This window comes from Solanum stenotomum, chromosome 8 (assembly GCF_019186545.1).
Source record: "Solanum stenotomum isolate F172 chromosome 8, ASM1918654v1, whole genome shotgun sequence".
Taxonomy (NCBI): domain Eukaryota; kingdom Viridiplantae; phylum Streptophyta; class Magnoliopsida; order Solanales; family Solanaceae; genus Solanum; species Solanum stenotomum.
Window position 1 is genome coordinate 2,042,574 of NC_064289.1, and position 19,337 is coordinate 2,061,910.

General features: G+C 29.3%; 1 protein-coding gene and 1 non-coding gene across 2 annotated transcripts; one reads left to right on the plus strand and one right to left on the minus strand.

Moving 5' to 3' along the window:
• Positions 1-388: 388 nt before the first annotated feature.
• LOC125874851 (cyclin-D4-1-like) lies at positions 389-2,898 on the minus strand. Its single transcript, XM_049555886.1, has 6 exons — positions 2,466-2,898; positions 1,933-2,019; positions 1,609-1,707; positions 1,173-1,374; positions 944-1,065; positions 389-727 (listed from the first exon to the last, which is right to left on the minus strand). Exons 1-6 carry the CDS (start codon positions 2,760-2,762, stop codon positions 497-499), a joined length of 1,038 nt encoding a protein of 345 aa, XP_049411843.1. The 5' UTR covers positions 2,763-2,898; the 3' UTR covers positions 389-496.
• Positions 2,899-16,383: 13,485 nt separating this feature from the next.
• Positions 16,384-16,465, plus strand: TRNAS-CGA (transfer RNA serine (anticodon CGA)). The gene has a single exon. It is a non-coding gene; the product is annotated as a tRNA-Ser (tRNA).
• Positions 16,466-19,337: the final 2,872 nt, after the last annotated feature.

Genomic DNA, 19,337 nt, shown 5'->3' on the forward strand with positions numbered 1-19,337 from the left:
AAATGCCTTCTTGAATTAGTATTAGGATTTATCTTTTCCTTAACACCTATTTTACTTAATTCCAAGAAAAAATGGATATATGGAGCACCATGTAAATGCATTTCATCTCCACTATAAATAGAACTAATTATTACTATAATCCACTTAGCCTCCAACTACCTTTTATTCCTTACTTTTTTTTCCCATTGTATATGTCTTTATTTGAAATTACAATAGTAACCCAAAAAAGGCATAAGAGCAAAAAGTATATAATAGATTGCCCTTCTCAAAATTCCATCTTTACCCCTCCACAACCTCCTATTACTACTACTACTATTGTTGTTTGACATTTCAAAATTGTTATTAACATCTTGTGACAATCCTTCCTTGTCTTTTGTCTTCAAAGGACTTATTTTTTTGCATAACCACACAAATTCTCCCATTTAGCCAAAATTGTTTGGAGGGGGGGGGGGGTAAGGGGGTGGGGGTGGGGATGGAATTTCAAGATTCATAACTTTTATCTAGTCCCCTCCTCTAAAGATGTGTCAAGTTTCCTCCTTTTATTTTCTGGACTTGTTTGTGATCCAACTATGCTCTCATCACTTTTGTAGCTCAAACATGCAGCTTCTAACACTCCATTGGGACTTTTAGGTACTGAGGCAGTAGTAGTAATAGTTGTAGCAGTGGTCATAGTCCCACGAACCAATGTCAAAGCTTGAATCAGTTCAAGACACTTCATCACTCTGCCCTGCAAAATCCAAGAAATTTTATTTTTTTAACAAAAGAGAACCCCACATAAACCAAGTTGTTATAAGTTATTGCCTGAAGAATCTAATCATCCTTTATAACAACATTTCCGTATAATGAAAGACTTTTTCATGTTATGTTATACTAATAAGAACAAGTGACAATTGTTATAGAGAGGTTTGACGGTATTTAAGTGGGCTGCCCCCACAAATTTTACCTTTTGTACATGTATGAAACAAGGCATTGCCTTGTCAATGTCATTAGCTTGCATTTCCTTTGAAACAGATATTGCCACTGCTGCTGCAATTTCAGAAGACCTGAATTCCAAGAAATCAATACCTGCATTCAAAGCACCAGTCAAAAAACTAGTAGACTTAGGACCATTTAGTACAATAGAAATCAATTCATCATATCCAAAGGATTCATTAAGAGTGAGGTGAGAAGACCTCTTATGGAGCTTAAGATCAATTGCATTGCTTTAGAAATCAAACGCTCCGATGGGATTTGATCGTCATTCATCTTTCTTACAAAATAATCAATGAATGTGCAAGGTGTATAAGCTAGCATTCTCCACTTCAATGTGGTTAGTACCAAAAGTTCCATTCTTTGTATAGTTTTGCCTTCAAATACAAACTTAGGATTCCCAACCTGTTCCATAAACTCTAGATTATACTACACAATCTAGTTCAAGAATATATATAAATTGTTAACATGACAAACGTGTAAAGAACTTTATGTTGCTCAGACTCTCCAAATATGTTGCCACACCCGTGTTGGATCCTCAAACAATGTACTACTTTTGGAGGATCCAACACGCACCCGATGGCATTTTTTGAAGGATCCGAACAACATAGGTAAGGAACAAACGAAACTATTTGTCACCTGCAAATCAACAATCAAAGGAACATGAATCTCTTCCATTTTGGCTGCAATTGATAGGCAGGCCACAGCTAACAATTGAACTGCCCAAGTTTTACCTTTCTATACATATCCAAGAAATGCAAATCAGCAGAATGCAGACAATCAGTTAGCATTCAAACTTCAAACACTCTGAAACAAAATGCTATAGTGAACTAAGTTGCTCGGACCCCTTAAAAATACTGCAGGCAGCACTACTATCGAATCCTCTTAAACAGATAGCTTATGGAGGATCCAACACACACCGGGCAATATTCTAAGTCCGAACAACATAGATTATGAACTTACAGGCAATTCATATAGAGACAGAAACCGATCCAAGTAATTAATCGACAAACAAAAATTCAGCTTCCCATATCCAAAGTGCATACAAGCCTGCAAGGCAAAAACACACGAAACTCAAATCAGAAAATCACTATAGCAGAATTCTTCCTATTTAAAACAGATTAAGACATCATATAAATAGTGAACATACAGAAAGAAATCACATTTCAATCAATCAATCGCCACTGATATTATCCAAACTACTAACACCAAGAAAGTTACACCAAACAGAAATCTCCATTTCAAGAATTGGTTTTAGAATTCAATGAAAATTCCAGCATTTGCCAAACTAGCATAAGAATAAGAATGAAAACAAATTAATGCAAACAGGAGTTGTTAAATTGAGGTGGGGTTTAACCAAGATTCTTCTTACAACCTTAACAATCAATCATCATCATAAATAAATACAAGCAATAAACCAATGTCAAAACCACAAATAGATGATTAATAGTATTGAATTGATTAAAAGAGTTAATTAAAACCAATAAAAAAAACACCTTCCAAATCCAATCAATAGCCTCTCTTCTCACACTCAAATCCAAGTCCCCACTCCTCAATCTCTTCAAATAATCATCTTTAGGCAAAAAATCAATTTCCCTTTTCACCATATAGCTAAAGCTTTCTTCACTTCTCTTTGGCAAATCAATCAAAACCTCTGATCTACTACCATTTTTGCCAAAGATCAAATCTTTATTATTAATTTCATTCTTCTTTTGACCTATAGTCAAAGAATCAAGATCATCAAAATCAAAACTTTCTGTTTCTGTACATAAAAGGTCTCTATTCTCATCCATTAAACCAAAACCAAAAAACCCCTCAATGTATCTTTTCAAGAACAACAAAAAGGAAGAAAAGTGATGTGGGGGCTGGAGACTACTCAAAGAAGAGGAGGTTAATGTAGAGAAATGAAATGAAGATTTGTGTTTAGGGTAAAGGAGAGATTTTGGGGTGAGAAAGACAGTGGATTCTAAGTGGAATCCTAACTACACAAGGAGGAAAAAAGGAGAGCCAAAAAAGCCCAAAAAAAGCACACACACGCACACATGGTGTGGATGACATGTATAAGGGTAGAAGGTTAGTCGGTAATTAAAACAATTGAAATTTATTGAAAATCAATGTTTGGCGGTGAAATTTTTTTGAAATTTAAAAAATATCCGAACTATGTTTTCATCGAAACGCCTTCAGAAATATCTCTTACTTGTTTTACATGTCACGTGTTTCTCCTCGTTCTACCGCGTGCATAAGCTATTCTTTTACCCAATACGACAATTTTTACAAAAGTATTTAGTCCGTTTCATTTTATTTGAATCTATTATGTTGTTCATTCGTAAGTCGTATTTATGTTACTATAGATTATAATTGTTAAAGATAAATCAGAGTCCTTTAATATTAAACAATTTTTAGTTATTAAAGCATAAATGTATAGGGCCGAGTGTTGACTAGTCAAGAAGTTTCATGTTTAGAGCATGTCGCGAAAATGAGGATATTAAGGTGGATGGGTGGGCATACAAGGAGCGATAAGATTAGATATGAGGATATCATAAAGAATGTGGGAGTGGCCACCGTGGTTGACAAGATAAAGGAAGTGAGAATGAAATGATTTAGACATGTGAATAGGAGATGCCCAAATGTCATAGATGAGGATGTGCGGGAGGTGGTTATAGTAGGTACGAGCAGAGGTAGAGGTAGGCTGAAAAAATATTGGAGAAAAGTGATTAGATAGACATGGCGCAACTTTATATTTTCGAGGACATAACCTTAGATAAAAGGGTATGGATGATGCGTATTAGGGTAGAAGGTTACTAGGTAGTGAAGTTCTGTTGCTTTTCAAGGATTTAGGCATGTTGGTGTTTGTCTTTGTACTAGTCGTATTATTGTAGTTCTTGTTTTTATATCTTTCATCGTTTGTTGTTTATTGTATTCCAATTATTGCACTATTTTGTTATTTTGTTCTTTTCTTGCAGGTTTTCCACTATTTTTCTTGTTAGTTGTTATGTTTTCTGCATTGTTTTCTCCTTCTTTGTACTTGGATTTGTTGTGTTTGAGCCGATGGTCTTTAAAAACAATCTCAATATGCATACATTTTACTATCTCCAAACTTCACTTGAGGAAATTAACTGAATATGTTAATGTTGTTGAAAAAAACATATTATCTATCTTTTAACATTAATTTACCATATAATAACTTAGTAAATTAGCATGGTTTAGTATAAGAACTGGTCCAATTAAGCTGCTTCTTTTTTTTATTGAGGCCAGGGGTGGCTCAATGCCTTTAAAAATGAGGCATATGTCTTAGGCCTCAAAATCAAAGAGCCTATTTTTTCAGTAATAATAAAATTATTAGGGAAAAGGGTCTGAAAAATATTTCAACTTTGGTCGAAATTGTTGTTACAATATCAAACTTTGGAAAGGACCTTTTACTCCATGTACTATTTAATAGTGTATTTTAAAGGTATATATGTGTCTACGTAGACATCATAAATATTTCATCATTTTAAATAGTAATGTGTCCACGTGGGAACATATATACCTTTAAAATACACTATTAAATAGTGCAGGGGGTAAAAGATCCTTCATAAAGTTTGGTATCGTAACAGCAATTTCGGCCAAAGTTAAAGTATTTTTCAGACATTTTTCCCAAATTATTATAAGCCTTTTTTAACAAACAAAAAAAGATACTATATTTTCTAATTTATTTGTCATTTCTTTAGTTTGTTTCGAAATATTAAATAATATTTCTTTTTTATGGATCAATTTTTGAATTTAACTTCCACATGATATGTTTAAGACCACTAGATTAAAAAATATTTTGGTATATATATACATCTTTAGTTTAAGACCATAAAAAAATAAAACTTTTTTTATTAAAAAGAAAGAAATAACTTGAATCTCAAATATAAAAAAAAAACAATTAAAATTTAGGCCTCCAATTTATTTTTGACTTTAGGCCACTAATTAGCTTGAGCCGCCACTAATTGAGGCTAACTACATTGATAAAATAGAAGTACCCAATTTTTTTTTCTAGTTTTCCTATTTAATGAAACCTTGCTCCTAAAATTCTTTTAATCTTTGATTATCAAATGTAAAAGGTATTATCACTAAATAAAACTAATGCAAATCATTAAGAGGTAATGCAAAAGTTATATATGGATAGGCTTGATCCTAAAAAAAAGGGATAAAGTGATATATACAAGATGTTATCATGATATTGGTCTAACAACTTATCAAAGAGGTTAGGGTCATCTTAATCTTGATGAAAATTAAATCATTATGGATCTCCTTGATAAAAATTTTTTGTGTATTTATCTTCTTCATATTTTTAATTTTCTTTATGAAAATTTTGGGATATATATATATATATATATATATATATATATATATATTGAATCTTCTTAATAAATTTTTTGGCTTGATCGCTTACTATTCCACCTAGGTCCTAGAATATATATTTAATAGTTAGCTACCTACTCAAATCTATATAAAATCAATTCAATTATATAATTAAGTGATCGAATTAAGTAAAAATATATCCTGATTATCATAATTATATAAAAAAAAGTGTATGCAAAAATACACATCATATATATAGGAAAAATTATTGAAATACACGTCTTATGTTTCCCTAATTTTCAATATTTCCTTCTTTTTCTAAAAACCTCTAAAATCCCTTATTTCTCTCCTAATTTTAAATTATTTCATAATGTATTCAAGCTAATTTTTAATGTATCTGAGCTACATATTATGTATCAGATTTATTTTATAATGTATCCGAGCTAGTTTTTAATGTATCCGATCTATAGATTATGTATCCCATTCATTTTATAATGTATCCGACCTAGTTTTTAATGTATTCGAGCTACATATTATGTATCCGATTCGTTTTATTTTTTCAGGAATTAATGTAATTACAAATTAAATAGGGATAAATTGTAATTTCATATTAAAATTATGTGATTCCTAAAATTTATACTATTATTAATTTGATATAAACACTCTATGCGCTGATAAGTTTTCACCCCACCCACCACCACTAAGCAAGATGTTGTGCCTCGACATCTAATGTATCCAGAACATTAGGCGTAGCTTTTGCTACTCCACGATAAGCGCTGATTATTATTATTTTTTTCTTTTAAGCTGAGTTTATTTTTTATATATATATATATATGAATTATTAGTTTTATCTCAAATTATTAACAACCTTAAAAATATTAATTTACTTTACTAACTGAACTTTAATACACCCCTATCTTACAACATGAATGAAATATATCCCTAAATTATCGTCAAGTTTAGAAGCATTTTCAACACTTTTTTCAATTTTTTATTAAGAGTCGCATGCTCCTATAAGAGTTTTAAACCACTTGTTTTGTCATGTGGCAGATTGGACAATACACTCTGATCGTAATTCTTGAAATCCTAAATTAATTTGGGAAGAATTATTAGGGAAAAGAAAAGAACCAACATTGTATTATTGTTTTATGTGCACGGTCACGTACAAATGTTACTTTTGTACCTAAGTCCATATGGTTCTGTCAAACGAATAGCCAATACATTATTAGTACAATTATTTTTCTTTCGAGGGGGAGACACATTCATGAAAATAAAAAATAAAAACCAATCGTTACGGATTAATTATTTATGAATAGATTTTAACTCTAATTCGTATTGTAGGTCTATTTGCTATAAAAGACAAAATTCTAAAATATTAACATAGCCCATAGGTCCTCAAATAGACATAAAAATGGGAGCCAAAAGAGTTTTTTATTTTTCATATGAAAAGAAAAAAAAAAGAGTTTTTTATTTTTTAGTGGTTGGGTCAATATGCAATGGTGAAATTAAAAATTTCATTAAAGATATCCAAAAATTAATATAAGCTCACGAAAAGTTTATGTGTTTTATATTCGCTCGATGTTTGTAAGGTGGATCGAAAGATGCTTTTTGAAGTCTTCCTCCTTTTTTGCTGGCTTAAATTTTTGCACTATTTTGGAATTAAATTGGCATGATTAGTTCCCCTTTATTATGGACCTCTTTATATTTTGTTTTAAATAAAGCTCCTTTCATTAGCGAATTTATTCATTTTTCTCTTTACTCTTAGAAACTAAGATCATGATATCACATGTACCGTTATCAAACATCATAAAAGGATATATTATTGATGTGTTAAAAATTGTACACTGAAAATAGAAGAAATACTAGATTAATCAAGTTTCGAATGTAACATAAAATTGTTTTTTTTGAAGAAATTTAGTTTCTTCATAATTGTTCAAAGTTTGGATTAATTTCTCCCATAATAGAATAAAACACTATTATGCGATATTTGTAATAGAATTTGCAAAACAACAATGGATCATATGTTGTTCAAATTTTATTACCTTCATACCAAACACACTCTAAAAGAAACTTAATTTGTTCAAATTTCGTTTCCCTCTATTTCTCAATTCACATTACGCCTCGTATTTAAAACCCTACGGGAACTAAAGGCAGTAAAAGGACAGTAAGAAAAACAACATATTTAAAGAATAAGGACCATATGATCTGATTTTTATGGTCAAAAGTTTAACTGATTCATAGAGGAAAGAAAAGGAAAGGACATATATAAATGGTCACAAGCATGATTGGTTTGAAGAAGAAAAATATTTATTATTTGGACCATAGTAAATCAGAATTGGACATATTTATGATCTTTGCTTATACATTTATTCAAGGAACATAGCCTTCTGCCATGTTAAGTTAAATGAAATTTTTCCACTTATGCCTTCTTTGAAATTGCCCGCCAATGGTGTTGGATTTAGAATTTTCATTTAAATTGCTTAGAAATAAGAATTTTAAGGTTAATTTTGAACTCCCTAAATCACTGAGCTGAATTCTTATTTTGTGTTTAGGAGATTCAGAATTTACCTATCTATCTATATATACATAAAAACAAAAAAATATATACATTTATATATACAATGTAACATTTTATCGAGTGTGTTCGAATGAACATTACCTTGTTTAATTCGACTCAATTCTCAGCTCACGCTACCTAACTTATTTGCACCGTTCATAGCTATTATCAATATAAAGTCTGGGGTCGTTTGGTAGCTGGTTAGAATTATGCTTATATTACTAATGTAGGAATTACTTGTGAGTAAATTTATGTATTATTTTATGCAGGTTTTAGTTACGTGGGGATTAGTTATTCATGTAAATAGAATAAAATAATACATAGATGCTCTCGATCATAACATATACAAGTATTAGTTATGCGGGTTTCTAAATTGTCAATTGAACGTCATATTAATTTTATACATGAATAGTGTATTTTCTATCTACCTACCAAACATTGTATAAGTTATACAAAAAATAATATAATAATGAATCACTTGAAGGAGAAACTACACAATTCGACATATACTCTATTACCATATATACTATTATAGCTTATATTTTCAAATTAAAATATTGCATATCTTACCACTAATTAAGAGTTTTCTACCATATATTGATGAAGATACACTTAAATACATGTATTTTTGCTACCAGATATACTAAAATAGGGAGAAAGGCGAGCGAGATGGGGAGGGAGAGGAGCGAGATAGTTATGTATCCTAGATACATGTGAATCACATCTAGTGTGGTTAGCATTTATCTGGGATATCCGGATACATGGAAAGTGGCGAGCGAGATGGAAGGGAGACAAGGGAAGTGAGTGAGATTTCTTATATATCCAGATACATGTGAATCTACTTGGATATAGTGTATCTAGAACAAATTACACCTAATTTTGACTCAATGTATCCCGAGTTACATGTATTTGTACGTATTTGGATGCACCAAAATCTGATAAGATTCGTAATATTGCAAACTAAAGTGTATCCAAGTAATTAGCTCCTAAACTAATTATTAAATTTATATAAGTTCCCTAAACTTGAATTATATCCAGGTACCAAACAACCCCTCAGTGTATTATCAGTTATAACTTATTATACAAAATGTATATGTACTAAAATTTATTTACAAAAAAAGATTGGAATTATTATTTTTTGTCATGGCCTTTGTTGGATTGTTGGGTAGTATAAAAATCCCAAACTAGTAAGCTATCCAGCCTGCCCAAATGATGGCTAGATATACATGGATCAATTTGGGCTATTTAAATTAGCCCATCAAAAATGTTACTCAGTAAATAGAACTGGACAGCTTATGTATAGCTCAAATTTTTATATTTTATTTTATTTATATAAAGGAGAAAATTTCATTTTAAAATTTGATTTGTATCAGTGATACAACTTTTTGAAATTCACTTTATATTGTAGAAAATATCGTTTTTTTTTTGTTTTCCTTTCTTCACTGTATATATCTTGTTCATGGAGTTTTTGAATTAGCGTTGTTTGAAAATCATATCAAATCATCATGGACCCACGATGAGCATTAAAATTATTTATTTTAAAATGGTATATTTAAATTTATAAACATGGATCAAGTACACACGGATTGAGATGACGATTACATGTTGTTCTGTATTCTCCATGTGTATTTATAAATTCAAGTCATTATTCCTATTTTTTTTAATTTCTACTTTCTCATATAAAAATAATATAAAGTAAGGTTACAAAATTGTTAGTGGTGAAATAGAACATCAAATATGGGATCACATGACATTAAACTAGAGTGAAGAACATGTACGATTCTTTTGTTCTTTATGGGTTACAACTATAAATTAAAGGAGAAATTATATAATTTAACAATATACTTTACTGTCATATATATTATTATTATTATTATTTATACTTCAACATATTACGTATTTTTACCACTAATTAAGAGTGTCCTACATATCTTACACTTAAATATATGTATTTTTGCTACCAGATACACAAAAATAGGGAAAAAGACGAGCGAGATTCATATGTACTTCAGATACATACAAATCACACTAGATACACTCTAAATACATATAGCTGGTCAGTGTAGGTAGTGAAATGACTTTTGCATATTCCCCTTTGAAAACTTTGGGGAAAAAAAATTATTGACAAGACAAGTTATTTTGGTAATTATCTAGAATTAACTAAAAGTGGATCCAATATCTTGCAAATCTCCATCAAAATACTAGAAAATAGAAGAGAAAAAAAAACTTGTAGAGGATAATGATCCCTCAGCTTTGCACCTTAATCATATCGATCATCTCCTTAATTTGAATTGAACGAACTTAAAAGTACAATTATTTAAGGTGATTTTAGTGTCCGGTGATGCCTAGGAAAATATAAAGGATAGACATTGCTAATTTAGCGATTTCGATTGAAAATATTATTAAAAACCATTAAATATATACGTAAGTTTAGTTTAATTAAAGTATATGCGCAATTCAGCTCTAGAAAAACTTTATTTTCCATCAACGGTCCTTGGGCTCCACCTTATAATTCAAGCTCATCAACCAAATATCCTAATACCAAATGCAATGCATAACAATAACATCACAATAAACATGTAATTATGTTGCCTTTTGGGACCCTCAAAACCCCCTCTCAATTATTCAATAATAAAAAGTAATAGAAAATTATTGGACACATATATAATGAAAAAAATATTCCTACACTGTTTTATTTCATTTTGAGAAGACATTATATCTATCGTAAATCAAATTAGTATCTTAAATTTTGTATTTAATATTTTCACATATAATGAAACAAAAAGTTATTGGTACGTGTTATAAATTTACTAAATGTTTGTTAGAAACACATTAGAAATTAAGATTTGTATTATGACAAGTTGAAGTAAGATTGAATATATTTAAATCATAGTTAAAACTCTATTCTCTTTATTTTATTAAGATTCAATACAAAAAGTTTTTGCCTTAACTTTGCCTTAGAGAAACTTTCAATTTTCTGTTTTTTATCAACTCTAGTAGTAGTTAACAAGTTTTATTAAAATATACTTTTGACTAAATTTGCATCTATCTATTCCTTCGCTCTATGTTAATTGTCAACATTATTAAAATTATTCATCTGAATGACGTGTAAAAAGGAAATATGATAACATATATATATATATATATTAAGAAGAGGGAATAATCAACCACAACAACTCAACATGTGTTCCAATAAGNGGCCCACCTACTTTTATTTTGTTTAAATCATATATCATATATATTACTATATATAATATAATTAATATTAATATTACTATATAAGAAGAGTGAATAAAATGCACTCTTCTTTTGACACGTGGCACCATGGCCCACCTACTTTTATTTTGTTTAAATCATATATCATATATATTACTATATATAATATAATTAATATTAATAAATATAAGAAGAGTGAATAAAATTCACTCTTCTTTCGACACGTGGCACCAAGATGGCCCACCTACTTTTACATTTGGTTTTTGAAGATGGCCCACCTATCACAAATATGGCCCGCCTACTTTTATACACTCCTCTTTCATTATATTTTAATTTTTTCCTTTTTAAATAGTACTAAAAAATAAATTTAAAATATCACAAATTCGATTAACTCACAAAATTTTACGCGAATTGTATAATTAAGACGAAAGGAATAACATATATTATTTGAAAAATTACTATATAATTACTACTCTTGTTATATAGTAATATTTTAATTTTTTCCTTTTTAAATAGTACTAAAAAATAAATATAAAATATTACAAATTCGATTAACTCTCAAAATTTTACGCGAATTGTATAATTAAGACGAAGGGAATAACATATATTATTTGAAAAATTACATTAAGAATACCATAAACCACAATACTTAACAACTTACAATATTTGAAAAACATATTAACTCTCAAAATTTCACATGTGTCACATAAATTGGGACAAATGGAGTAACATATATTATTTGAAATTACGTTAAGAATATTATTAATCACAACTTAAAGTATTTAAAAATACATAACATATATTATTTGAAAATAATGTAAAAAATATTATAAATCATAATAATTAACAATTTAACGGATATTGTGCCCGTGCTTCCATTTAGAAGTGAGAATGTTTAGGAGCTTAGGGTTAGTCAGTCAATTGACCGATTTGCCCTTCTTCTTCAACTTCCTCTATTTACTACAAAAATAGTACTAAAAATCAATTTAAAATATTGAAATTTTGGTTAATTCTTGAAATTTCACATGTATTGCATAATATAATAGAGTGAGTAACATATATTATTTGAAAATTATATAAATAGTACTAAAATATAGTTTAAAATAGTACTAAGAATTTGATTAACTCTCGAAATTTCATATGTACTGCGTAATTGAGATTGAGTGAGAAATATATATTATTTGAAAAATAGAATAAATATGTGATATTATTAGAAAGAGCTTTAATATATATTTTAAAAATTATTTTGTCTTCCGTATATGATTTTCTGCATATATGTGGAGTTTTAAAGTTTTTAACATTTTAATATAGAAATATGATTATTTGAAAATTTTAGTACTTTCTTCATTTAAATTTTTCCTTGTTTTTCTTTTAATTTGTTCTAGATTTAAAAATTACATAAAAAGTACTTAAAATCACAATGTAATAATATAAGATATTAAAAAAACATAATTAAAAATCATAAAAGAAATTTTATTGACTCTTTAATTCCATATTGAAACAAAAGAAGTTTGTTTGAAAATAACATAAAAAGTAACGTAAATTAAAGTAAAATAACAACTAAAAATATTTAAGAATCATATAAGAAATTTAGTTGAGTTTCGTAAAAGTACCTACGTCACATAAAATGGAACAGAAAGAGTAATATATATTATTTGAAAATGATATAAGAAGTGCTATAAATCACAATAAATTAACAACTTCAAAATATATTGAACAAAATCACATACAAAAAATTATATAACTCTCCAAATTTCATCGGTGTCACATAAATTGAAACAAAGAACTACTCCCAATTTATGTTATTTACTTTCCTTTTTAGTCAGTCCCAAAAGAATGTCACATTTCTATATTAAGTAACAATTTGATTATAAAATATTTATTTTACCCTTAATGAAATAATTTACAGTCATACAAATTTATATCATTCATTTTGGACCACAAATTTTAAAAGTCTTCATTTCTTTTTTAAACTCCGTGGTGAATCAAACTACCTCACATAAAATGAGATGGAGGAAGTAATATACATTGGGCCCGCGCTGGCGCGGGAACCTAATAACTAGTATATATAAAAGAGTAAAACAGTCCAGTAGGACTATGCTATGAAGGTGTCTCTTTATTTCTTAGTTGCTTAAATTAATACTACAACCTCTCTCTCTTCTTTCTTTTTATTTCTTCTTCTTCCCTTCGGTAATTTGGAGTAATTATAATGATAAACTATTCCTTTCAATTATCTCTTTCACTATAATATGGATTCGTTACAGTATAATTTACATAAATCACATAATGTTGAGCATCCAGCCTCTTTTGTGCCTCCTCAATAATGGTGCCATATATCGGCCTTGTTGAGAGGATCACGGTAGCGGATTATTTATCCATCATAACTCGTAAGTGTTCAATTGGGCTTAATTTGCTTCTTCTTGACAATCCAGCCCACAACTAATATAACATGGGCTTGGATGAAGTTTTGATATATGAAATCTTTAGACAAATAGCCTTTCGAATTCAGTTTTTTATTTTTTAAGTGTATATATGTGTTATACTACTATATTTATTGTATATTCATCAAAAACTTTTATTTTAATTGGTTAGGTGAACTAGAGATGGATTCCTAATTTAATTGTTAAAGTTCTTAGTGTTGAACTCACTGAATTTCTAAAATTATGCGTCCAAACCTATTTACTATCTATTACAATATAAATATTTTTTTTATAAATAAATTTATGTTCCACACCAAAAGTACTAAACCAGGTGTTTGCATGTTGCATTCACCATTGGGATGGACACTATTTAAGTAGGCGTTTGACCATATAAATTTCTAATATTTTTCATATTCTTTTTAAGAAAAGGAGGAGGTTAATCAAATTGAATATGCAATGATGTGATTTAAAGGTCAAAATGTGCATTACTCTAAACAAAAGAGAGATCAATTCATCTTGAATCAACTCGGATTAGATAACACCGATATGGATGGGACTAGAGGAGAATCATATAGAAAAAATTATTTTAAAAAATTGTTGAATATTCCATAAGATAGTTTTCAAGAAACCAACAAACATATGGCGTAATTTTATTTTATTATATGATAAATCATTTTTAGCAATAGCATTGTTTAGTCAGTATTAATCAATTAATGAAAGAGAAAACAAACAAATTGGAAAGTGATTTTGAATAGGTCAAACTCAAGTGACGCGATGACTCACTCCTCAAAAACCTCTAACTCATAATGAATATTCCTTCTTCTTATCTTCTACTATATATACTTCTTCTTTTTTTCATTCGATTCGATGTCGGTATTCAGATGGTATGAGAGTTCAATTGAAATTTAATTGCATATTATTATAGGACTTATTTTGAGACAGTATTTTTAATAAACTTGAATATGAGACGTTTAATTAAAAGAAAGGAACACAATCATCCCACTCAATCCATGTTAGATTCGACTAGTTATTTGACCAATGGTTTTTCACTACACGCACCTCATGTGATTTAATTTTCTCCATCAACGTGATTGTTAGGCTTAATTAAGTTTTACGGAAGTACTAATTATAATTTGTAAGCACATAATTATTATTTTGTGTGAAGAGTCATACATCTGTTGTTTACGGGATGCGTGATCTCTTTAATATGACTTGGACAATTCTCATCTCTTGAGCTAGTTTTTATTGTTGAGTTAGACTTAACGAAATATTTGCCCTTGCTGTTTGCAGCATGGCAAACTTGGATGTTTGTTGAACACTGTACAGGCTTGTGCGATAGATGTGTGGCCAGATTTGGTAAGTTATGCAGTTGGTTGGCTAAATGAATTTTTGGTATCAACTTTTCTCTATTCTGGTCTGGTTGATTGTTTAAATACGAAAATTTTAAATTTGTGATGTAGAATGAATACTTCCCTTTCATTAAATGTATGGAAAATGTGGTGTTGGATAGTTTTTTTATACAAAAGGAAGTATCCTCCATGGAAAACATGTTTTGAAAAGCTGAAATTAGAAGCAAAATCTGTTACTGATTGCTTAAAAAGTGTGCGTGGGAAAGAGGTGAGCTTTTTTTTGTTGATCATTTCTTGGTGTTATATTTCTGAAATTAGTTTTTATGTTCCGCGATTGAACGTTATGTAACGTTATTTGCAGCTCGAATTCCTCTATGCTGCTGAGACAATAGCCCTTCAACCTCCTCATACATATGTGCCATGGTGCATATTTCATATTTTTTGCACTTCCAATTTTCATATGTAGTCAAGAATTTCTGTAATTCTATTAAGTGCGCGAACAAAGTCTTATATTGATAGCTGAAAAGAAAAAAATAAGCTACATATAGTTATATATAGTGTAATGGTGTGAGACCTTTTATAGAGAATCATATGAATCTGGCCTAAAACAAACAATATCATATTATATTAAGAGTATCTTTGAACCAGTTTAACCGAACAATTATATTTGTTTCACTTTTGCAAGACTCTGAAAATTTCATAAGCTACATTTGTAAAGCTTACAAAGGTACTGCTGCTGTTCCAGCTTGCAATGCAATTCAAAAGGGTAGGAAAATTAGGCCTTTTGGTTTCACAAAAAGAAGTAATTCTAAGTTATCAACTATAACTTCAGCAATTTCATCATGAATGAAGAAGCTAAGTGCATTATTATAAGTCTACATGCTGCTTTTTTAACCCTGCTTTTTTGTAATATACTCTGTTCTATAATGCTGGGATTTTGTGAAATTATACTTGTAAGTTGTAATTAGTTCATGTAGAAGTTTGTGTATAGCAGAAAAATACTTATTGTATATTTAGATTTTAGAGAGAGAGTTGCTTGATTGTAATGTATTAATTGATTGAGTATAAATATTAAATATGGGATGAAAAAAAATAGTATGAAATATGACCTTCGTACATCCATGGATTTTGTTAACAAAAAGGCCACCAATGTGTTTGAGTCCTCATTTTAAAACGGAGTATCCAATCTCAGAATATGATAATAGGTGCACTAGTTCAAAATTGGAATAAAGATAGTTGAGCATCTATTACTTTAAATTACTAGACTCGTTAAACTAGTGAGATTGTCATAATACTTAGTAGAGAATTGTTACTTCATTAGGATTTGTAAGGTAAAATCTAGTTTTCCTTGCTTGTACTTATTCATGTTGAAGATTTTCTTTTATTATTAATAAAAAACCATTAGATAGAGACACTTTGTCTAATGTTATAAATTCGTCGGAAAACCAAAAAAAGTTGTCACAATAGGTTAATCAAAGAGTGATAATTGAATAGTCCAATTTTCTAAATTACATTAATATTGTTAATCAGAAAATGCAATTACGTCGATATGTCCGAGTGGTTAAGGAGACAGACTCGAAATCTGTTGGGCTTTGCCTGCGCAGGTTCGAATCCTGCTGTCGACGAATTTTTTTGCCAAGCCCATTGCTTAAATGGGCCTATCAGCTCATCTGGCCCATATTTTGGGCCTGTTATCTCATCTGGCCCAATTTTTTCCAGAACTTGGGCCTTTCTGTTCATACGTCCGTTACATTCCCATAGGAAAATGTGTGTTTTTTTCATGAAAAAAAAACTTCGAAATTTCTTATTTATTTTAGTTTTTAGCTATACGTAAAGGGGAATGAAAAGTGAAATCTCTATGGAGATTATATGGTATAAATCGAATCTTCACTAATAAAACAAAAATGCAAGCAACCAATCTACTGAATTATTAAATAGAAGAACTCTCGAGCATTTAACAATCTCAAATATGTTACGTAAACATTTACTCGAGATCTCACGTATCAAATTTCTGACAATGTGGGTGGTGCCAACTCAAATTTGATAGGACAAAATGGGAACAACAAAGGAAACTCTTCATGTTAAATGCATAGGAATCCTATTAAATGAGAAGAGTGGCTAAAGACCGTCTGGTGAATAAAAATACGGTACACATATATTGTCGGCGACCTTTCATACACTTGGTCAAAATTTACCCTCTTTAGTCTTTTTCCCCATCCCTCAAATCTCCCTCCCCCAACTTTTATCTTTTTTGTGTGGGACCTATAAATTTATACGTACTCGATATTTACATATTCACATTAGATATATTTAAAAACATACATATCATATAGTATATTTTATTGATTTGGTACTAGTGGCTATTGTGTGTGTGACTAGATATTTTCCCCTAACCTAGTAAAAGTAGCTAGTATGACAAGTTGCTTTCTTCTAGAAAGCAATAATAATTAAAGATAAACCCAAATTATGTAATCAATTAGATAACCTTTCATTTCGAAGATTCATCACTACCCTACACTCATGAATATATCAATATATAACTACTCTTTTATTTATTTGTCTTGCTTAAGCATTGAGTCACATTATATTAGGAGAAAACAAAAGTTCATAATGAATGTTTCCTAGGACAATTTTTTTAAATTTGTTTGGTGTGATTGTCCTGATTAATTACAGCGGTGGAGTCATGATAAAAAAAGGAATTTAAGTGAATCTCTTTTATTGAAATCATATTGCAAAAATAGGATATATGATAAGAATTTAAAGTTTAGGAGTTCTGATAACTTTCATTTGCAACATTCTTTTGATCTCAAATTGATTTTTTTAATTAATTTATAATTTTGTACATATATATTTCAAATCCTAAACAATGTGCTCTTGTTGTTTTATGATGTGTTGTCAATATTTTTTCAAAAAAGTACTTCGTATATAGACCATGCTTTTCTATAGTTATAATATATGCATGTATTGCGCACCATGCTCAATAAATATTGTTCACGAGTGCCATGAACTTTTGGACAAAGACAAATAATTGCTCAGTTACTTTTACCTTTAACAAATACTATTACTGCTCTTTCATGTTTCATTTACAATATCATGACCCTATTTTATTTTTTAATCAGAGAGATCTCACATTTGAGCGTTAGATACAGAAAAAATCTTGTTAAGCGAGCCACAAGCATTTGCAATGGATTTTATGAAATGTGAATCTAAATTAGTGAGAATATTAATATGAATATCGAACATCATGTATCTAAAAAAAAATGTTTTTGAAAGATCAGTAATATTCCTTCAAACATTTTGACCACTCATTTTAATTGAATAAATAAATATTGAATACTTATTATTTAGGTTAGACGAGAATAAGTTGACAAATGGAGTAATAAATTAAGAATAAGAAAAATAAAGTTGAGCAATTCTCTTACAATCACTTTTTTTTTTCCTCTCTAGATATTATTCTAAAGTCTGACGAGACATTTCTGCTGTAGAAGGTTGGCTAGAAAATTCATTATTTTGGGGAATGGACCAAATAATTGTATGTATCTATTGACTATTCACTTAATTATCATCACTATTTCTGCCTTAAGCCAAAAAGAATTAATTTAACCACATAGAGCTAGAACTCAGGAAAAAAGGTACTCTCTGTCTTATTTTATGTGGCACTTTTCCGATTTTAAAATTCAAACAAGTCTAACTTTGACCGTAAATTTTTCATAAATCTTTTAAACATTTTGAATTATCAATTGTTGTGACTTATAGTACTTTTTACGTAGTTTACAAATATATAACTTTCATTTCAAAAAAATTGAAGATTTCATGCGCAAATTTCCGGTCAAACTTAAACTGTTTGACTATCAAAAAACGAAAAGTGTCACATAAATTGGGACGAAGGAAGTAATATATATGTTGAATTTCAAGTAAAAATGTTTGAATTCTATCATATATGGCTAAAATCAGAGGCGGAGCAGGATTAGGAATTTGGAGATTCTAAATTTTAGGATATAAGAGAAAAATATTGTAAAACATGTTTTTTTTTTTTTACAAAAAAAAAGAGAAACTCTTGATGATATAGTGGGGTTCGAATCCACAACACTAAAGTACAAGCATTTCCACGGCTCATTCCTTACCACTGAGCCATCAATCAACTTTTTTTTAGGGGATTCACTAGTTAATATACATATATATTTATTTATATTTCTAATACAAATACAAAATCTACGGAAAACTATTGAATTTGTCTGAATCCACGAACCCTCACTAAGCTCCACGTCTCACTAAACTCAGATAAAAATAATTGAACTTCATATATATGTTGATTTTCAAGTAAAAATGATTGAACCTTAGTCATATATGCTTGAACAACATAATGAGCTTTTAACCATACTTTAAAAATGTTAACCTAAAAACTTAAGTTGAGTATTCAAATAACTTAAAATTTAAATAAGATGGCCAGACACTTCAACAAATAATGAACAGTCCTATTCGAATTCCTTATCAAAG